The 23,795-nt window shown below is 42.1% G+C and overlaps 1 protein-coding gene across 1 annotated transcript in view; it reads right to left on the bottom strand.

Annotated features, from left to right (window-relative positions):
* LOC103182941 (receptor tyrosine-protein kinase erbB-4) overlaps positions 1-23,209 on the bottom strand; it is a 374,750-nt gene extending 351,541 nt beyond the window's left edge. Inside the window, exon 1 of the mRNA XM_007900138.2 lies at positions 23,006-23,209. Within this exon, the coding sequence (XP_007898329.1) occupies positions 23,006-23,081 (76 nt within the window). The 5' untranslated portion in view covers positions 23,082-23,209. The remainder of the gene's footprint in view (positions 1-23,005) is intronic.
* Positions 23,210-23,795: the final 586 nt, after the last annotated feature.

Below are 23,795 nucleotides of genomic sequence, written 5' to 3' on the forward strand. Positions count from 1 at the left end.
ATTTATCGGTGACCCAATGCACCTGATTTGTACAGCAATAAAAAAACAAGAAACATACACTAGATAAACAATAAAGGGACTGGCACGGTAAAATTATAACAGAAGTTGTGCTTGATCTTTGAGTTGTTTGTGACTTTATTTGAAATGTATGTTTTTTTGGGGGGAGTCGGCCTTTTCTTTTCTGTTTCCACAACTACTATTTTTAAGGAAGTAAAAACACCTCGGGTTACTTATTAAAAGAAAGTCTTATAATCATTGCAATTGATACTGTACTGTGATAGGACAGAGGTTACTGTCTGGGTATCAGAACAGAATGATTGAGAATATATCCCCCACACACTTTCCAAGGTGCTGCAATGGCAAACCGCTCATAATACCAATTCCACTCTGCCTATTGCTATATACCACTATTATACTTTCCGTCAAACAAAAGATAAAGAATGTAAATCTTAGACCACGACTACAAACACATGGAATTTGTTACTTCCTTTGTGCATATTTTGAGCAAAAAAGGCTACCCGATTTTAAGCTTTAATAAATTCTGTTTGTGGTCACATTAATGGGATCTAATTTGCAGTCAGTATTCAGTGTGTTAATAATAATCCTTGAAATTGATGTAGTGCTTTATCACATCACTGAAACTCCTTAGAGCACTTTACGGGACTCACCATAAAGTACAGTGACTGCACATTTGTGCAGTTGTGGGATTGTGGCAGCCAATTTGTGCACAGCAACGTCCTACAAACAGCATGAAGTTTGTGACCAATTTTATTTGACGGATTGTTGGTAATGACACTGGAAGAAACCCCTTTCTCTTTTTTTGAACAGTGTTGCGGGATCTTTAACATCCACCTAAACATGCAGACACACTGGTTGCGATTTCTGTTTACAAATATTTTATAAGAGATCATGTCGTACCCCCTTCGCACCCCTACAAGTAACGTTGAATACAAAGACACTCTTCTCAAACCAAGTTACTTGTCCCTTCAGCAGTTTCCAATTCATCCATCTAATGAGAGGAACAGAATCTGAATATTTGGCACAGAGCCTTGGAATAGTTAAAATGTACCCATAGCCATTATATAACTGCTGGAATTACAAAACACAGCACAATAATATGAAACAAGTTCAAAATATTCACATCATACATGGCACTGGAAAGAAGCAAGTTTCAGTCTCTCAACAAATCCTACACTACAGCGCAACTTACTTGAGATGATCTCAGGCAATTTACAGCTTTGTTTCTGCGCACAGATTAAAATTGCAGGAAATCCGTACCGTATCGCATCTGCTCACTCATTAGCAATGTGAGAAACAGTCTAATTAGGGTACAAAAACAATATGGTCCTCTGCATTGGCCAGATTGTTCATCACTCCATCACACACTACATATTTCCTGCTGGGAAGATTCTGTCCTGATTTTAATTCCTCAGCCTGGAAAATAACCTCAAGCATGCAGATGTTGTCAGTTTTTTTTTAAATTTGAAGAATTAAATCCAAAGGTTTTTTTTTGTTGTTGCTGTTAATGAGTTTACACATTTTAATGGAAAAGTTAATGAAATAGATTCAGTTAAGTGTACGTTCTGAATTGAAGATACACTGTTAGGAACAGTAGGAGATGCACAGTTTATCCAGCATCACTCAATGTGATGAAGCCATGACTGGCTTACATTCGCCCACAAAATGCACAGTCACTACACTTTACAGTAAATCATGTCAAACTCTTTCAGATGTGTCCTTGTAATGTAAAAGGTATTATGCCAAATACAATGATTATTATTAATACTTTCATCTACACAGACACTACACTTTACAGTAAATCTTGTGATCAGCTTTGAGGGATCCTAACTATGTTAAATGCAAGGTTTATTATTATTATTGATTCCACAAACACCTCTTTTAGTCCCTTCACCTCCAGAAGCTGGATTCAGAAAGGACTAAATCAATTCATATCAAAATCTATGACTTCTTGCTATGTATTAAACATTTTTAATAATTAATATCAACATTAGGATTGTAACCCTCTACATTAATCTCAAATGTTTGTCTGTATGTATCTGTTTGTGTGTTTTGTGTTTGTGTGTGTGTGTCTGTGAGTGTATGTCTGTGTGTGGTACATTGCTGTGCGGAATTGGCTGCTGCATTTCGCCCACAAAACACACAGTCACTACACTTTGAGATGTCTCGATGACGTGATAAAACACTTTCTCTATGTTGCTCACTAGAAATCCTCTCTCCACATTGCTCTTAAGTAATCCTCTCGCTACATTACTCCCAAGTAATGCTTTCTCTACGTTCCTCTCTGTGTTCTTCTCCAGTAAAGTTCTTTCCATATTCCTCCCTAGTAATGCCTTCTCCACATTCTTCTCTAGCAATTCTCTCTCCACAGTAAATTTGCTTTCTACCTAATTTTAGCATCAACTACTTTCATAAGGGTTGGATATAAGATAAGCTCTATCTACCTGGCCCCCAACAATACACCTGTGTTTTGGTTAAGAAAAGCATGCTCCTCCCCCCCCCCACCACCACAAACACACACACAGCACACATTGGCATTTCCATTTCCCACATAAGCTATCTTTGCAACCTCAGTAAGACAGTCGATTTGGCAGGGTTTGTGTTGTGGATCCGTGTCCAAATTCTGGGTCGAAACTGTCCAATCTCATCTCACTTAGGGCCCTTTACGGCTGACAGACAGGAAAGCTTTCATCCAAATCAGTCCGGTCTGGATTTAAAACCGAGTCTCAGAAATGAAGTCAGGATTCTGACCTGCTGCATCACCCAGCGTTTATCATCCGTCTGTCTGTCATCCGTTCTACACAACCCCCATTTTGATGCTTTCAACACAAAGTTCAAGGGAGTGATTTCAATGAATACCATCAAACAACTCGTATTTAATACAGGAATCACTCCAGTGTATAGTTTATCTGTAATTATTTCACCTACCCAGTGAAAGGCTGTTTGAGAGAGTGTTTTGCAATTTCTGAAAGCAGCCTGAGTAGCTTTTGCTAGTGGAGGGGAAGGGAAGGGAGGGATAATTAGCAATTTTTTGGCAACAAACAATGCAATGAGGATAAATAACATCACGTTGCTAGTTATTGCTGACTAAAGTTTGCAAAGAAAACTGAAAATGTCAATACACAGACTTTTTTTTCTCCTATTTGAATAAGAAGATAGGGTTTGTTTTGTCAATGATTAAACAAAAGAGGAGTTTGTTGTGTGTTGATGCCTAAACCTGAAACTCCTGGTGCTCTATGTATTTCAGCCACTAGCAATCTCAGGTGCTGAACTAGCTCAGGAAGAGTTTGTGGCTGTCACTCATAAACTGAAAACATCCACTTGGTAACCTGTCATAAAACTATTTCAAATCAAATTACTGCTGACATCTATCTGTCGTCTGTCCAATCATTCACTTTGTGGCTGTTTGTAGAACATTGCAAATGTGCAAATTGGCTATCGTGTTCAACTGCAAAATACAGTCACTACACTTTCCACTAAATCCTTGTGAAGCCCTTTTGAGATGTCCTCGCGACGTGAAAGGCTCTGTATTAAAATGATTACAAAGGTTATATATGAATCCAGTATAAATAGCAACAACTGTTCATTACTTAATGCAGTTAATAAATAAAAAGTCATGCCAAAGCTGGCGAAGTGTGAACAAGGCTCAGGGAGAGGTATAGTCATCGACAGGCACTTAGCAGGATTTAACAAGACAATAGTCCCAATCTCTGAGACAGCAGACACACATGCACTCAGAATGGGCTGAGAAACAAAATGCAAGAACCAAAACCAGCAGAATAAACAAAACTACCACAATTCAGAACCATTCAGAATTTGTAAGAAAAGGGAAAACAAAAACAACAACAGGATTAGATTTGCATAGCGCCTTTCACGTCAGGAGGACGTCCCTTTGCTAATGATGGGTCAGTCTGGGTGCACGTTTGAAGAAAAATACAGGCATTTGTTTACCATCAAACAGAAATCCTGGAATTTTTTAAAATGATAATGGACCTTTTTGATAGTTTAGTTAAAAATGCTTCCATCAAAACAGCCATCTCACTGTTTACTTGCAGCACCATTCATCTCAAAGCGCCTGTGCTAGAATAGGGGACAGAGAGCTTATTAAGGCCCAAAGTGCAGCTGAATGCAATCAGCTCGTGCGGTCACTCTCTCCAGCATAAAGCACACTGGAACATTTCACTGCAACCATCAGCGGACAGATAGAAAAGTATCAAATGAGCTGTGGGAGACAAACTCACTTTAGGAATGTGGGCTTTAACAAACCACTAATGCCTGCTCCCTCAACCAAAGGGAGTGTTAGAATTGAGTAATCCATCAAAAATCGTTGAGAGCTGTTCTCAGATTTATAATTACCCATTCATTTCAAAATGCTACACAAATTGCAAGAGGGAAATATGCATGAAAACATGATTCCAGACATGTAAAGTAAATGACCAGAAATTAAATAAAAATTCCCATTACCAGGTTTTATTTCAATCACATTTTACAAGTCTTCCTATAATGACCATAGCAGTGATGGAAATTTACTTAAGACAATTATACTGAATGCAAATGGCTTTTCTAACTTTCTATTCCCTTACTGGTGATATCAACAGTACTAAAATGCCATGAATTTGTTGCTATTCACTGGTCTTGTTTTTTTCCCCTAACTAAGGAATATAATGCATTGACATTAAACATTGCCCTCTCGCTCCACTTTTCTGCCCTCTTCTCCAGAAGAGGCTGACTCACACATCCGTGATTACAAATTTGTGGCAACAAACACCATTTGGTACCTTGGTCATTCTTGATGCATGAACCTGGACATTAACTAACATCAGCCAGTTGTGTGACTAATTGAGCTCATTGTTGCTTTCACCTGATCTGCCTTCTTCCACTTTCTCTTCCCTCCTTAGCCTAAGACAACTCCATCACTAACTTCTGAGATTGACTAGTCTAACAGGCGAGAAAGGGGTGTTAAAATCTCCCTTATTTGGATGGTTCATTGTAACACCAAGAATTTATAAATTGAGCTCCTGAGGGAATCACAAAACAGTTTGTAGCAAAATCTGTCATTTCAAACAGAATTCTACTGTCTTTTTATCTGGTTGTTTTTATGAACTGAGGCTTTGTGTGTTTTAAGAAAGAAACGTTCCCTGACTGTCAGAACTAGTAATATTCCAGACTCAAATATTATCCCTTCAGAAACATTCATGCAGTTTTATTGAAGGTTAAAAACTTTTTGTGTATGCATGTGGTGGGTGGGTGGGTGGGTGGGTGGGGGGGTGAGGTCAGCTGGGTGTCTGACACATACGGAAACCCATTGTCATGCTTAAGAGTGTCCAAGCCAAACTGAGAGTCCCACATACGTATGCCACCTACGCATGGCAATTTCCTTTTACAACCATCTGTTACCCAATGGTTAACATACCTCAGAGAACGGCATGAAAAAGGACATTTGCTTACAACTAAAATAAAAGCACTGGGAATTCGCAACATGTGAATCAGCAGATAACAGAATGTGAAAAGTGACAAAAACGTTAACTTTTTTTATAACCCATATTGAAGGGCAATGCCCCAAATCTTATCCTATCGTTCTCTCTCGCACGCTCATTGACCAGCTGTGGAATTACAGCAAATTACACGCACTACCCTTTATAGTAAATCCTGTAAGGCGTTTGAGACATCCTCCCAATGTGAAAGAAACTGTATCAAATTTAAGAATTATATGTAGAAAATAAAGATAATAATCTTTACATTTGATATAGGGTCTTTCATGTCAAGAGATGTGTCGTGATTGTGCTTTTTTTTAGACGAAATGTATATTGTATACATCTATTTTAAACTCCACAAAGGTGCTTACAGTAAAAAGAAACACTTCTATAATTGAAGCAACATTTCTTTGTTATGAAGGGGTCAGTTCAATTTTGCTGATTTTTTTTTGAAATGTTAACTTTTCTAGTGAGTTGCAACGCTTTATTTGCAGAATGTCAAATCCCATCGACCAGGCACCTGGAGAAATATGTAGCTGTGAAGAAAAAAAACGATAAGTTGATTTCGTCCTGGAGGCATGTTCTTCGAAATCTAAAGTGCAGTCCGCTTCTGATGTCTAAAATCCAACAAAGAGGTGAACGGCCGTCTGATAAATAATTCCAAATGCTTTCTGTTAATGGCACAGTCCACATGGATTGAAAATCCATATTCTCGAGACACAGCTGGTAATTTCAGAAGCAGTGCATGAAGCATCCCCACTGAGATCATAACTACAACCACACTACTGCAGTACAAGCTTACAAAAAGCAATCTAGATCTAGTTTCAGAGCATTACTTCAATTTTTAAATTGTATTAATTTGCAATAGTAGATAAGCTCTTTTAGGAGGGGGGGAAACTTCAGAGAACACAAAGCATCAGGAAGCAAATCCTTTCAATTATTGAAGCTCCCTAGAGGAGTCAAAACTATCCTCCACAATTATCAGACTCTGCCTTTTCTCTTTCTCTACAACCTTAAGGCCAGGTGTTTAGTCCTGATTACACATTCTTAGCAGAAGCTAATATGATTAATTATGCAGCTTCATTTTCTCAACTACCAAAGTGGAGATGGATTTCGTATACTTCATGACACTGCATTAATATGTAGTTCACTTTGGAGACCCAGTGCCAATGGTGGCAAGATAATTCAGTGGGGATGGAGAACTTGACATTTATGATTGATAGTGTTGCTATGACAGAAAACATACTAAAATAAAATAATAGATATAAATCCACTGTTTTGTGGATAGGAGCTATGCTGATAAAGGAAATTATCTTAATTAGCAAAGAATTATTCTCATCCTTGAGGATCTGTGAAAGACAAGCAAAACTTCATAAATCTGGCCGATGCTCTTCTGCTGAGTGGCCACAAAGCAGTAATGAAACCATCTGTCCATTTCCAGGATAAATGAAGAACTGACAAGCTGAAAATCCATCAACGTGTAAATAAATTTACTGTCACTCGATTACAGGCCGACCAAATAGACTGTCTTTCACACTTCACGTATTTCCACTGAGAAGGAGAGGCTCCTGACACTATAACCTGCCAATTTGTACCCCAAAGCCATTCATTATGCATTATACAAATGCAACCTGACTGACCACAGGCAAATTATCCTATGGATCCCAAACCCCTCCTTCAACCTTTGCAGAGTTTTCTTTATGAACGTCAAGTGAAGCTGCAATCTGGTCACTGAGATTTGCTCTTCTTGATAACTAAGGAGTTTCTCTCTGTGTCCTGGCCAATAATCACACAGATAAAATTTGGCACTCACTTGATGGCTGTTTATAGACGATTGCTGTGCACAAATTGGCTGCCATTTTCACCTCCAAATGCAGTCAATACACTTTACAGTAAATCCTGTGAAGCTCTTTGAGATGTCTTCCCGACATCAAAGGTAATATATATAATGCAAGGATATTATCATGATTACTTCCTGTTTATTAATGGTACAATTAATAGTAAAATACTCATACTAATTGTTTTGTTTTTTTATTTATGTTGCGCACTACATTATTTGGCAATTTCAGCAATAAAATATGCTTCTTAAGGCTTTAGAAATCAATGAAAATAATGCTTTAACTATATTGGAATTATGTGCTTAATTGGACAGCTTTTATTGTGCCAATCAATGCCACCCAGATAATAGTGACTTTTGATGATTGAATTTAATATGCCTTTCATGTCAGGATGACATCTCAAAGTGCGTCACAGGATTCACTGCAAAGTGTAGTGACAAAAAGGTTATTTTGGTCAGCTGGATGTTTGACATGTATAGAAACCTATCACCATACTTAAGAGTATCCAAACCAGATTGAGAGTTCCACATTATGTATGAAAATGTCCATTTGTTTGGAATGGAATGTGCATTCTCTCTCTCTCTCTAGGGACGCACCCTGCTCACCTAATTCTGAAGGGAGTATTAGACACAAATTGGCAACAACCAAGGCTTGCGTTAGGGAATTGCTGGAGTTTAACTAGCTAAAGCTACATATCTTTGCCATTGAAAGCACTGTCTGGCAAGCTTCCCGCTGTTTTCCACCTAGGTCCACTGTACCCATTGGGACACTGGGGTTATATGATGAAAAGGAAGTGAGTGTTCCTCCAGCTGATGAGCCAAGCTGTCTGGTCAGTCCTGATGAGTGGCCTGAGGTATTGTAGACCTGCTAGACTCAGGAATATATTTATTTTTGCATGGTGGTCAGATAAAATTCAACTGGTAAAGAATAGGGTTGCCAATCGATATGCTCAAATTCGATGGCAAAAATAGTCATATCCGATGGGCACTACTGAAGGATACTAATTTTTCAATTTCTACACAACTTATGACAAGGATACACCACAAATTTGTCTCGTGCAGCTGGTTTACTTATTTTGATGTATGCACTACATAATTTCCAGTATGTTACATTTGCATTTCGAAATTACTTGAAAGCTTGCTCTGTTGTATTCCTGAACTCTGACTTACAATCTTAAAATATCAGGAAGGAGCAGAAGGTTACCTCTTTCAGCCTAATGACTCCCACTATGATATTTATAGCACTTCCCATGGTAGCACTCTCTGAGTCCAAAGATTATGAGTTCAAGGTACATATTGAACTCATAAGGCGCTATATCAAAAGCAAGGATTATTATTATAGTCTAGGTTGACACTCCAGGACAGTGCTGGTGTAGTGTTGCAAGGAGGTGCTGTCCTTCAGATGAGACATGAAACCGAGGTACTGTCTGCCTGTTTAGGTGGATATTAAAATTGCCATGGCACTATCCGGGGTCACAGCCAATAAATCTGCGGATAAAATTGGTGATTTGCTTCATGACTATTTGCGGGACATTGCTATGCTTAAATTGGCTACTACAAAATATAAACTCACTACACTTTGCAGTAAATACTGTGAAGCACTTTGACACATCCCCTTGACATGAAAGGTGCTATATCAAATGCAAGCATTATTATTATTATTAAGCATTATTATCATAAAACAGTAGCTTCCTCTGGACTTAGAAATTTGAACTAGTTCTATAATTTTGTTGTTATTTCATGAAGACCATGTTAATTAAATTGTAACTGAGATACATCAATTCGCAGCTTCTCACAATCCTAAGTGACTCATTGGCATTTAATAGGAAAAACAGTAACCCAGCAAAGTTGCTGCTAAATGTTTATTGAAAGCAAAAAAAGGCATGTAAATCTACTTTCGCTTATTACTATCTATTCATTTTGCATTGTGCACCTTTTACACTCATTTTCTCCCAGGGTGATGAAACAAAACCATTTATGTAGATGATAAACCTTTGCTCATGTGAATTTAGAATAATTCAGCTTCAATATAATAATAATCCTTGCATTTGATATAGTGCCTTATTACGTCTTCAAGAAGTCTCAAAGTGCTTCACAGAATATACTTTAAAGTGAATTGACTGGATATTTTGTAGGCGAACTTGGGTGAGAAATAAAATAAAAACGGTTGTCTTGACAATACAAGTGGCTGTTGTCTTACTGCAGTTTACTCATCCAACATATCCTAATTGCAGGCTCTTCAAGCCAACTGGCTTCTTCTATTAGACTGATAACCTCATCCTTCAGTAATCATTGAAAACAAAATTGGACCGTATCCTTGAAAGCAACAAAAAAAAGCGGTCTATGGTATGAAATGCTTTGTTCAGCTGGCTAACTAGTAGGTAAAATATGCCGGCTTTCTTTCACAGCTCACCCATTCAGCTGTACAATTGGCATCAAAATAACAGTTTGGTTAATCAACCATTCTGGCTTTTTTTTAAATAATTTTTTTAAATTTTTTTTTGAGGGAAAAAAAGCCAACAAATGAGAGTTTAAACGTAGCCCGCAAACAAAGTAGTCGTGTCTTTCAATCGAAACAATCCTAAGACCACGTAGTTGCCTTAAGGAGTCTTTTGATCACATCTTCACCAGTGCAAAAAAGAACCTGGCACTTTGATATCCACTTTAATTACGTGCACACCGTCTTTGTCAAAAGAATCTACAACTGCATCCTATTTGGCGTAGTGTGTCTGTTTCCCCCGAGTGTGCTTTACTCGAGGTATGATCTTGCAAAACGCACAGTCCCAAGGGATCAATTTGCTGCTCAACGATGGATTGTTATTTGACAACAAACCCGAGCGCTGCCCACAGCACTGCGAGGCATTCCCCTTCCAAAAAAAGAGCCTATGCTTCCAGTGAAGCGTCTCACTGTGTTAGCGGCTCACCTTGCCACGGGGCGTGCTTCTGCAGGTGAAAGTAAAAATAAACTCAACCCCTGCTAAATTAAGCAGAGCCACATGNTTTTTTTGTGAAACCCAATACTCAATGATAACGGACGCTCTATTCATTCCCGTTCAGCTGAGCATTTTAAATGCATCAACAACTGTAGCAAAAGACAGCTATTAAAAATTATTGTCTGTGATAAGCGCTGTATTATGGGGCGACAGGGGAATGCAGCAATTTAAGGAAACACGTGTCAGAGCAGAAACCCACTGTAAGGACTGGTAAGGTAAGGTCGACCTTCAATAAATAAATTTTGATTACCGGGTAAGACAATTTAAGTGAAAAACGACTCTGTCAGTCCGTTTAAACACTTGGGGTGTTTGAATCTCTGGTGATTTACTGCAATTAAGGAAGTATCCTATATACTGGGGATATAGAGAGAGCATATCTTTATATGCCAACAGCGATGACTATTCATTGCACCAGAGAAACTGACACAACATTTGACCACAGAAAGATAAGGACGACATTATTCCCCAAATGCTGTTGCTGTCTGAAAATGAAACCACAGTAAAATGCGACAACAGTGTCCATTTATTGTTGGCCAACTGAGTCTGGATTTCAAAGTTATTATTGACAGAGAAGAAACACAGACCGTCAGAGGTCAAAATTTTAAACAAGATCGATGAAGTCACTTATCTTTACGTGTTGCAGTGGATAAAGCAATTGGAAACAAGTTTTCAACAGCTGACTTGTTTTTATTTCTTAAGGTTATTATATATATTTTCATTGTACGTTCAGAGTGGAGTGATGCAATTCTCGCATTGAATCAATGCTGAAATTGTTTTGGGTGAGATGTCCTGCTTGCCTTTAGCCATTCAAATGTTAGAGCTGAAAGGTATCTTATTTGACCCCAATGAATCTATATTGATCACAAGACAGTGTGGGGTCTTCCTGTTGATTATATTATACAAGTACTCATATTGTAATCAAGAAAACATCTGGCTGGGATTTTTTTACAGCATTTCACAATATTTAGACATCCTGTGCAGTATACTATGTGAATTTATGTTTAATAATAATAATGATTCTTGCATTAAAATAGCACCTTATCACATTTTCAAAACCTCGCAAAGTGTTTCACAGAATTTAAGTTAAACTGTGGTGCCTGTATATTTAGAGACAGATGTGTGAAGGCTGATTGCACATCTAATGGCTGCAGTTGAATAAGACACAATAGCAGTACAATTGAATATAATAATAATCCTTGCATTTGGTATGGCACCTTTCAAATTGTTGAGACATCTCAAGGCGCTTCACAGAATGTACTGTAAAGTGGATTCACTGTGTATTTTGTGAGCAGCCAGTTGCGCACAGCAATGTCCCACAAAGAGCCATAGAGTAAGTGACCAATTTTATTGGGGGAATTGTTGGCCAGGACACCAGGAGAAACTCCCTTTTCTTTTTGAATAGTGCCATGGGATCTTTAACATCCACCTGAACAGGCAGACGGGACCTCGGTTTAACATCTCATCTGAAGGACAGTGCTCCTCTGAAATGCGATACGCTCCAGCACTGCATTGGAGTGTCGTTTTAGACTATGTGATTCCAAGTCCCGACATGGGGCTTGAACCCACAACCTTCTGACTCAGAGGTGAGATAGCTTCCATTACACCGGGCTGATGGATAGGAATAATTTACTCTTCACAGGACATGGTTGGAAACTTAATCAATCTTTTACAAGATGTTTATGAACTTTTTTGGCATGATTTTATGGGGAAGAAAATTGTAATTATTGCTAAAAAAAAGCACTCAATTTGCCTCACCTGGGAATACCATTTTATACATTTGCTAATATTGGCAAACAGAACAAAATAACCACATTTTATGCAAGTTCAAGCAGCAAAGTTCCATGTTTTATTGATCTTCAGTTTACTCTTTACTGCACTGCAACCTCATACAACAGAAGCCACATTATGGATCATTCACCATGGGAAAATAATAAAATACACTCTTTAACATCCAAGAATGTACAGATAGCTGTTGTGTGGTATAACAGTCATAGAAATGCATTGCTGTATGTTCTCTGGAACGAAGCAGTGCTGTTTTCACTCCGCACTTTAAACACCTGTGTCACTGTCAAAATCACTTGGTTCATAAAAGGCAATCTGAACATGTACTTTCTTCTACACTGGACTAAACAAAATTACTACATTGTGTTCAACTGTTTGAGGCCAGTAGGTATCTGTTTTTGCTTTAGGGCATTCCTGCATATATTCCAAGCTATTCCTTGACACCAAAATATAGAATGCTATATTAATGCCCAAATTCTCATTCTGACTCAGGTAGTTCACAAGTTCTGGCAACCGACAGAGCAAGAAACGTGCTTTTTACACATGCATTACTTCAAACACACTCATCAAAACATACCCTGGAGCTAATATAATTTGTGTTCGGTTATCAAGAGTATAGGAATTTGCTGAGTTCTTTCCCTATTCAAATTGAATTATCATATCTCGATGGAAAACATAGTTTGAGCAAAATGAGCAAATAGGTTAATTGCATAAGACAAATACAGTTGTTCCTTTTTGTTTAAAGAAACTAGTTTACTGATTGTATTATTAATAATTCTTGCAATTGATAATAACACTTATCACATTGGTGAGATGTCTCAAAGTGCTTCACAGAATGTATTGTGAAGTGAATTGAAGTGAAGTGAATATTTTGTGGGCAAAACGCAGCAGCCAATTGCGCACAGTCATGGATGGAGTGACCAAATGTTTTTTTCACAAAGGACCCAAGCTATGCACAAACATGTCATAAGGAAAAAAGCCACAAACTGTATGGTAGATCTCCTACATTAAGACCAACAACAACAACAACAAAATTACATTTGTAAAGCACCTTTCACATTGGGAGGACGTTCCAAGACTAATTTGAAGGGCAATCATAGAATGCTTACAGCACATTGGAGGACAATCTGTCCATCATGTTAATGCTGTTGACAGCTCCTACAGCAGCAAACTCCATGCTCTTTCCCCAACACCCAAAGTATGGGTATGGCATTCCTGTGCTAAAATGGGCTCCCGCATTTGTCTACAAATGCACAGTCAGTACACTTTACAGTAAACCCTGTGAAGTGCTTTGAGATATGCTCCCAACAGGAAAAGGGGAGGGGGGGGAAGGGGAGCTGACCAGACTTTTCCCTTGGAACCCGAAATGCCACCAAGATACCTTCCAAACAAAAAGAAATATGCTATCAACTCAATCCCAGAATACTTTAATTCAAGCTATTTAAACACATTGACTGAATAAATCAATTTCAGAAGGATGCACAACCACATTATTGTAACCCTCTGATATTCAAAAGGATAAGTATCATTGGTGGATGTGAATGTAGCTCCTGATGCAACTCCTGTAGGCTTACTTGTAAAATTGTAATAGGAAAGTTGTACTTCGTGTGACCTTAGTCTATAACGCGCGAACACATCCAGTCATCAACATTTTCATCTCAGTAGCACTCACTGGCTTATTCTCAAATTGAGTTCTGTGCGAAATTGCAACAAAATACCCATTGCGACAGGTGGAATTCATTTCAGGGTTTAGGGTGCTGACCCTATCTATCGCCTCAATATAAAAATCACTTTACTTCTTAAATTAGCTTCCTCTAGGGAACAGAATCCAATGGCCCACTTACGGACCTTACACATGAGGAATACTCCATGTGAACCCCGAAATACTATTGTGGATGAGAATTAGTCACTCACTGGTACACAAATACACACATGCAAAAAAATATATAGCTCCTTTATCTCGCTATGTAAAGCGTGTGGAACTATGAAGTAGTCATGATTGTTGAACCATTACTCCTCTGTTCAAACCAATGCAGTAAAGATGCTGGCAATTTTAATTAGATCAGAAACCTGCTTAACGAATCCTGCTTTATGTTTTACGTTCCAAACACTTAGATCTCTTCTTCTCCCCCCAGTAAACAAAAACCTTTCAGAAATCAAAGGACAACATTGAACTCTGCGGAGCCACCTTAAACGTCAACTTTCATTATTCAGGGTGACAAGTGCAGCACAGTATAAAACAGCCAGTTAAAGCGACAATTGCCTGGTGGAAGTTTGCTCTGTGAAAATGACTGCTTGCCAAGGTCAGCTCCCCTTTTCAGGCTAGGAAGGCGACTCTGTTATTTCTGCATGAATGCAAGGTGAATGAGCACCCCCAAACTGCCATTTCTCATTCACGGGTCATTTATTACAGGTCACTGACAAACATGCAGCTATTTAAGAAACACTTTGGTATAATATCTCACTCCCACAATCCCGTGCAGAGAAATATCAAAGATCTGATATTAGCCTCGTAGCCAGATGGGGCAAAAAAAAAATCAAAGGTAAAATAGCATTACTTATGCAGTAATAATTGCCTACGTGAGTGAGGGAAAATGAGCATTTTCTGAAGCAAGTCAAACATCCTGATCTACAGGGTGCTAAAACATATGGTATTTAGTTGACTTTTATTTCATTGGGTCTTTAAAGACTAAAAACAGCAAATACAGTACTACTCAGTTCAGAATGGAATTAGCTGTGAGCCCCACTATTATGCTTTAAATAATATATCAATTTAGCCTGTTGTCTATTGATCCAACATTCAAAATATTATTTTATGATTCTACAAAAACGAGCCACTCGTAAAGCAACAGAATAAATATTGACTAGATTTGGACATCACTGGACTGATCTTGAACACGTTTTGTCTACCTTGACCTCAAATAATTACTATTTTTCAAAAAAAAATGTGGTCTCTGAAAATAATATTTTCTTTTGGAAGAGGGACCAAGTGGGGGAGGGGAGGGGTGGTGGGGTGGGGGGACGACTGCAAATCTATGCTTTCAAACTCTATACAAATGTAATCTTGTTGTTGTTGTTGTTAGGCTTTATCTAGTTAAACTCTAGCAGTACCCCACTCTGGGGTCCCCCGAGCCTTGGCTCTTACCAATCTTCGCCTAATAGGCTCCAGAATTAGCTAATAAACGTGTATTCTTCCAGGGAGTGAATATCCCACTTCGGACACGGGAATTTCCATGTGTGGGTGACATGCCTGGACCTCGCAGTCTCGCTTGGATGCTCTTCAAGCGCCTTGAACGGGTTTCCTCGTGTGACCAAAACAAGTGAGATTCGGAGAAAGCGTTAATCTGTATTTTCAATTTTTTTTCAATGTTTTTAATTCCGATCTTGTGTAATTAGATTTGCTCATGATCCCGGCACACACAAATCCAGTCTATTGAACGATTCATGGCCGATTGATCTCACTGAAATCAACCCTGATAGGTTCTCCACCCTTTCTCAATCTCTCTGTCTCTCTCCAGCAGAATCGTTATCTTGTGGAGTCCTGTAGCTCAGTGGTTAGAACACTCGCTTTGCGAGCGAGAGACCTGAGTTCAATTCCAGACAGGGCGATACCTTGGGCAAGTTTCCTTACTCCACACTCCTAATAATAATCCCTCCAAAAAAACAAAACAATAATAAATTGGTCATTTTCAATTTACGACTGTTTGTGGGACATTACTGTGCGTAATTGGCTGCCGTGTTCGCCCACAAACATACAGTCAATTCACTTTACAGTATATTCTGTGAAGCGCTTTGGGACGTCTAGAAGACGTGAAAAGCGCTATAACAAATGCAAAGATTATTATTATGATTATTATCAGTGCTTCGTCAAATTCACACCAAAGCGTCCGGTTGGTGACAGCTGCAAAAATCCCCAATCAAAGTTTTATCTGCATTAACATTGGTGAACTGTGGAGCAATAACTGGGAATGTTACACTTACGGAAACGTACAGACTTGTTGTCACGTCCCCAGTAACCAAAAGTCAACGTCCTCCAGGCGGACAGACTCTTTCTCTCTCTCGTCCCTTATCTCTGATTTATTGGGCGCTGGTAATGACTTTCTGGGGAAAGTGTAATGGGTGAAATCCCAATTTAAGAGAATTTATGAGTGTTGTTTAATTATTCGCGCCCAGTCAGTGCACAAACTCATTTCGTTAATAAAAAAAACATGTTGACTCTTTCCCCCTCCAAACCCCACATCCCCCCCCCAACCCCCACATCCCCAACCCTCCTCAACCCCCCACATTGCCCTCCCCCACACCCCCCACCCCCCCACCCAACCCCCCACACCCCCCCAACCCCCCACATTCGCCCCAACCCCCACATCCCCCCCAACCCCCCGCCCCTCCCCGCCCCCCCCAACCCCCCACAGCCTCGAGTCCCAGCGGCGCGACTTGCGAACAGAGGGGTGTCGGTTCGTATCGGTGGGGGTGGGGGCGAGAGGGTGGGGGTGGGGGCGAGTGGGTGAGGGTGGGGGCGAGAGGGTGGGGTGGGGGTGGGGGCGAGGGGTCGGGGGTGGGGGTGAGGGGATGGGGGTCCCGCGGACCGCACTGCAGCAGCACATGGACAGCGGTGAAGGTTGGGCGGCAGTTCCCCGCAGAGGGGCCCCACTCGGGATGCTTTCAGAAAGCACAAACCCGGGACACCGATCCCGTTTGATATAAATTGTCTCCTACTCTGTGTGTACAGCCGCAGACCGGTGCACACCGTGCGACACCGCTAAAGATACCTGTATATTTAGTGCACACAAGTTTTGAGTGTATACTGGGATTGTCCTCCTGACGTGAAAGGCGCTATACAAATGTAATTTGTTGTTTGTTGTTATATTTAGTGAATCCAGTGTATATTTAGTGTATGCAAGAATTTAGTGTATATTTAGTGTATGCAACAATTTAGTGTATATTTAATGTATGCAAGAATTTAGTGTATATTTAGTGTATGCAAGAATTTAGTGTATATTTAGTGTATGCAAGAATTTAGTGTATATTTAGTGTATGCAAGAATTTAGTGTATATTTAGTGTATGCAAGAATTTAGTGTATATTTAGTGTATATTTAGTGTATGCAAGAATTTAGTGTATATTTAGAGTATGCAAGTTTTGAGTGTATATTTAATGTATACAAAATATAGTCACCGTACACAGTATATCTTACGAACCGTACACAGTGCAGTATATCTCTTACGCTCTGAGATGTCTCCAAGACGTGTTAACAACAACAACAGCAACAACATCAAATGCAAGGATGGAGTCCTGTAGTTTAGTGATTAGAGCACTCGCCTCTCAAACGAGAGCCCTGGGTTTGATTCCCGGCAGGGCGAAACCTTGGGCAAGTTTCCTTACTCCACACGCCTGATAATAATCCCTCACGAAAAAAACACAATAATAATTTGGTTACTCAATCCACGACTATTTGTGGGACACTGCTGCGGGCAGTTGGCTGCCGCATTTCGCCCACAAAATATACCGTCAATTCACTTTACAGTATAGTCTGTGAAGCGCTTTAAGACGTCGAGAAGACGTGAAAAGCGCCATATCAAATGCAAGGATTATTATGATTAACAACTTGCATTTATATAGCACCCTCCACACCGGACAGAGTTCCGGAGCCCTTAACCATGGTGACGCCCGATGCCGAGCCGGGGGGAAGGTGCTATATCAAATGCAAGGATGGTTATTATTACGCAAACATTGACCTATGTGTTTATTCGATTGAGAAATATAGGTGAGCGACCCAGGACACCAGCCAGATTGAAGAGTGAGAACGAAGATAAAGGACCTGATAGCACTATTATAGGGTTGACACTTCTCGAAGCCGTTCCCAAGCTCAGTAATCATGGTCGAGTGAAAGTGACTGTTTTCTAAGGCAAATCATAGTAGTCTGGTAGTCTGGTGACCCAGACTTGCACTGAGAAATTGACTTCAAATGAGGTTCCCGTCCTCTGTGTGCACCGCAGTAACCTGTCTGCAGCCTAAGAGAACAGCAAGAATATTTAAGAGCTTTAGCACGTATCAGCACGGCTTAAAGATAGCACGAGTGAGTGAGTGAGAGAGGGAGGGAGAAAGAGAGAGAGAGGCAGCCCTAGAAGGCGACACTATCAACCCTGATAGTGAGGACCATTTCATACCGGAAAAAAAAACTGCTGAGAGTTAAGAACGAACCATTGAACCCCTCCCTCCAGTCGTGCATTTTAAAACGAGGAGCACGGTTTCCATCAGCTTAAACCGGGTGTGATCAGAGTCTGGTTCGAGCCATCAGTCGAGCTCTCTCTCTCACACACACACACACACGCACACAGAGCACTCCACACACAACAACACTGCGGAGACTCGCTGATGATTAAAAAGCATCGGTTTCCTATCGCTACTTAAAGTGAAGTCTAAGTGAAACCATTGGGGGGACCATTTGTCTGGATGTCATGTTCCAGTGACGGATACAAGAAATCGCTCGCCCGTCATAACACAACACAACACAACAAGTGTTTAATAATTTAATGAGAAATTGACAAACTGTGTGGGGGGGGTATCAAAACAATCCCTGAAACTGGTAGATGGAGAGCTTGAGATCGCTCCATGCGGCTTAAAATCTGGGATGCCCCCAGTTACTGCCCACCTTTGCTGTGTTCCCAATGTCCTGGACCCAAATAAATGTGGATGGAGAACACCCCGTGGCATCGCAACAGCTCAAGTTGATGGTCAACATCTATTGCAAACGAAAGGGAACCGACACGAAAGGGGGTTGGGGAGGTGGGGGTGGGGTGGGAGGTGGGGTTGGGGTGGGGGTGGGAGCTGGGGCGGGGTGGGGGCTGGGGGTGGGGTGGGCTGGGGAGGTGGGGGCTGGGCTGGGGTGGGGGAGGTGGGGGCTGGGTTGGGGTGGGGGAGGTGGGGGCTGGGGTGGGGTGGGGGAGGTGGGGGCTGGGGTGGGGTGGGGGAGGTGGGGGCTGGGGTGGGGTGGGGGAGGTGGGGGCTGGGGTGGGGTGGGGGAGGTGGGGGCTGGGGTGGGGTGGGGGAGGTGGGGGCTGGGGTGGGGTGGGGGAGGTGGGGGCTGGGGTGGGGTGGGGAGGTGGGGGCTGGGGTGGGGTGGGGGAGGTGGGGGCTGGGGTGGGGTGGGGGGTGGGGCTGGGGGTCGCTACCCGGGGGGAGCTGACACTCTACGCGGAAACGTTGGTAGGTTATGAGGCGAAAAGATGTTGATGGGAAACATCTTTTTGGCCACACACAATACTACTAAATAATAAGGTTTGTTGTTATTAAGCACTCGGCATAGTTCTTTGAGTTGATTCTTGTCCACAGACTGGACGGCAATGTGTGGCCAATGTGTGTGACATATCGCTCAGACTCCAGTCTGTGCAGAATAAGTGCAGCCCCGACCGGTAACCCGGGACCCCGGGGCGGGGCCGCTCAGGGCAGCGGTGTCCGCGGGGACACGGGATCCATCACTCAGTGAACCTGGAGACCAAAATCAGCGAAAGGGAACCAAGAACCGGGACACGAGGGGTCAGTGAGTGGGGCACAGACTGTGAGAGAAAGGAAGTTAACCCTTTGCTTCTCTTATTAGAAGTGAGGAAGGAGTCAAAATCTGAAGTCTACAGCGGTATATATGTATGTGTGTATGTATGTATGTTTGTGTGTGTGTATGTATGTGTATGTATGTCTGTGTGTGTGTGTATGTATGTGTGTGTATGTATGTATGTGTGTGTGTGTATGTATGTGTGTGTGTATGTATGTATGTATGTATGTTGTGTGTGTGTATGTATGTGTGTATGTATGTATATGTATGTTTGTGTGTATGTGTGTGTTTGTATGTGTATTTATATGTATGCATGTGTGTATGCATGTGTGTATGCATGTGTGTATGTATGTATGTGTGTATGTATGTATGTGTGTATGTATGTATGTGTGTATGTGTGTATGTATGTGTGTGTGTATGTGTGTGTGTATGTGTGTATGTATGTATGTATGTGTGTGTGTATGTGTGTGTGTATGTGTGTGTTTGTGGGTGGTGGGGGGGGAGGGGGAGCCTTCAAAATGATGATTAAAAGACTGAGGGAACAAAAACACATGAAAGAAAATATAGCAAAGACATCCGGACAGGGGGAGAACCGGACACCGGCGTCAATAGCGATGAAACAAAATAAAATAAAACGGTAGAAAGGGAGGAAAGGGATCCCGAGGAAGGGGTGACACGAAAGAAGGCAAAGAGGATATAACACAGTGAGAAAAATAAACAACTATACGTGACAGCTGATAGCCACGGAGAGTCGGGGCTGTCCTGGTGAGGGGCAGTCGGGGGGACGATCGGACTGAGCCACAGCGCAACTCTGCTCACTCTGTGTAAGCACCAGAGAGACCGCTTGGTATCTGTGTGTGTGTGTCTGTGTGTGTGTCTGTGTGTGTGTGTGTATCTGTGTCTGTGTGTATCTGTGTGTGTGTCTGTGTGTGTGTGTATCTGTGTTTGTGTGTGTGTGTGTGTATCTGTGTGTGTGTGTATCTGTGTGTGTGTGTCTGTGTGTGTGTGTGTCTGTGTGTGTATCTGTGTGTGTGTGTGTATCTGTGTGTGTGTGTGTGTATCTGTGTGTGTGTGTGTATCTGTGTGTGTGTGTATGTGTGTGTGTGTGTGTATCTGTGTGTGTGTGTATCTGTGTGTGTGTGTATCTGTGTGTGTGTGTATCTGTGTGTGTGTGTATCTGTGTGTGTGTGTGTATCTGTGTGTGTGTGTGTGTGTGTATCTGTGTGTGTGTATCTGTGTGTGTGTGTATCTGTGTGTGTGTATCTGTGTGTCTGTGTGTGTGTGTATCTGTGTGTGTGTGTGTGTGTATGTGTTTGTGTGTGTGTGTGTATCTGTGTGTGTGTGAGTGTGTATCTGTGTGTGTGTGTGTGTGTGTGTGTATCTGTGTGTGTGTGTGAGTGTGTATCTGTGTGTGTGTGTGTGTATATGTGTGTGTGTGTGTGTGTGTTGGCGGTGACTGTCAACAGCGATCAGAGGCACATTGCTCGCCATCACAGGACGCGCGATGTTGCGCTCCTCTCTGTCGCTCACACGCCGATCAGTATCAGTATCAGGAGCTCTGTTAACGTGTCAACACAGACAGACGCGCAAACCCTCATCGCTCTCACCCTCTCACGGCGGCTACGGGAGAGGTTGCAGCTGATGCCCGGGTTGGTTGTACAGTTAAAAACATACACCAAATCTTTAAACCTTCAAGATCTCCAGTTTCCCCGCCGTCTTTATACTTTATACCCGTGCGGTTAAGTGGTCAACGTCTCCATCGAAAACCACCCAACGTTATGCTCGTTAGGTGCCTTAACGCGAGTGGCACAGTGCACATATGAATAATATACATACGTCGTTGAATTCGACAACAAAATATGGAGAAGAAAGTAACTCGGGTCCTTATGTTTTATTTTCTTTCCCTGAGAGAGGATCGAGTTGATTGAGTAAAAGCGCTCCAGACGTGACCTAAATGCGGTTTTAATCCTCAGACCCCTATGAGGACGCGTTCCCTTTCATTCCTTCACACCCGATCTCGAGGGTATTACGGAGTTAACTTTTATGCAGATGCGGATCCAAACAAAAGGCTAATGCCTTTAGTTAACCGGAGGCAGTCATCACTGAACACATCCAGTCTGACACCCCAGACATGCAGAGTGCAATCGAAATCTGCAATCCAACAGCTACAAGGGACGAGTTGTCCTCAATTGGATTTTTTTTAAAAAAAGCACCTTAATATCTTTTTTTTTTTTTTTTTGCAACGCATGCTGCACGGGGTAGACTGTCTGCAGAGAACTTTTTAGCCACAAAGCAGAAAATATAATGCGGGCGTTTCATAATGCATCCTCTGTTAATCTCCTGTCGTGCTTCCACGTATGCGGTGGGTGGCGTGGGGTTACCCATCATTTCTCTAACATTTGCATCTTTCAAATATTCCACTCTCATTTCACTTCAAGCGCGTCTAATAACGCGAGGAGCAGATTGTCTGCCTTCGTTTGCTTAATTTGCTTCATCTAAAAGCGATCCAACTTCAACATCTTGTTGCCCTCTGGCAGTTCGTTTTAAGTGATCTGGGCTTAATTTCATATTGATATCAAAGCAAACTCCCCCCCAGACTACTGCTGGTTACTGAGCAGAGGGTCCCGATCAGTCATATGCACAGCTCACACTTTAGCAAAGCTGAATCATACACAAGAAAAAAAAACACACACACACATTAGCAGAGAAATGTAACGACAATACAGTGTATCCCACAACTCGCCGCCTCTCCTCACTTGGGATCCCAGTTTGTTCCTTTATTATTGATGGGACTTAAAACAGTTTTGTTATCAATGTGAACTTTCTGTTTCCAGACTCCTGGACATGTCACTGGCAGAAAAGTTGCTCAGACCCGACCAGGTCCCTCACACACTCCGGGACCACGTTAAGGTGGCAAAGCTGGAGATTCCCAGACACAATCGGGTTCATTGCCACATCAGAAATTCCCATCGGCTGAAACGACACGTTCAAAGCTCAAGTGCTTTTCTACAGAGTCAACATACATCATTCTAAAGGGCTCGGACAAAAGCTTATAAATGCAACAGCAGCGGGAAAGCTTTCAGACGATTCAAATTGTTAAGAGCATTTCTGCGGCTCTGAGTTACCATGGTTTGGGAGGAGGGGACACACAGTGCAAACAGCCTCCTGAGCCCTGACACTGACACTGACACTGACACTGACACTGACAGCCACGTTAAACGGCACAGAATCAACCAGGAGCGAATCCTCTGCTGGGAAGTTGCCCTCTTCGCTGAAGTTTACGAGCGCTGCACAATACACCAGGAGAAGCATCGGCTCCACCTGAAGAGGTTGAACAAAACCCGGTCACCCACCTGACTGAGACAGACTTCCCCGCATCTTCACCACTGCAAGGAGAAAGCTCACAGCCAGAAGCGTCGCCAACTTCATCGTTTTCTCGTCTGGTCACTCAGTTCTGCGTAAAAATTACATGACTGCCAGTGTATCCTTATGAGGAGGCAGCGAGTCCAGTGTCTTTCTCCAGCCCCCCTCCACCCCTCCACCCCTTTTGCACCCTCTCTCTCTATGCACCCTCTCTCTCTCTCTCTCTATGCACCCTCTCTCTCTCTCTCTCTGCACTCTCTGCACTCTCTCTCTCTCCGACTGTCTCACTCTCTCTCCCACTTGTGCCAATGGCTTGTGGTCTGCGCTGAACCTGGGAGTTTGCAGACGCCTGAAGTTGCTCTGGTTGAGCCTGAAAGAGAGGGGCTGAGTCTCTGCGCGCTTTCCTCTCTCCTCCCTCTCTCTCTCTCTTTCACACTCTCTCTCTCTCTCTCACTCTCTCTCTCTCTCTCTCTCACACACACACCCCTCCGAGCACTTACTTGCACAGCGCTCTCTCGCCGCAGCAGCAGCAGCGCTGAACCCGGCACCAACTCAGCCGAGAGCCGCCCATTGGCAGCCATCAGAGCCCAGAGCACCTGCCGAGCCCTCGGCCATTGGCTCCAGCACCACATCCATCACAGCATCGCCCACGATAGCCCACTTGCAGGGGAGCCAGCATTCTGGGTCTTGTAGTTGTAACTTGGGTTTGCAATCCCCCCCCACCCCCCCATCCCACCCCCACCCCCCACACACACATACACACACCAACCCCCACCACCA

The sequence above is a fragment of the Callorhinchus milii genome, unplaced genomic scaffold (genome assembly GCF_018977255.1).
Source record: "Callorhinchus milii isolate IMCB2004 unplaced genomic scaffold, IMCB_Cmil_1.0 Scaffold6, whole genome shotgun sequence".
In the NCBI taxonomy this organism is placed as follows: domain Eukaryota; kingdom Metazoa; phylum Chordata; class Chondrichthyes; order Chimaeriformes; family Callorhinchidae; genus Callorhinchus; species Callorhinchus milii.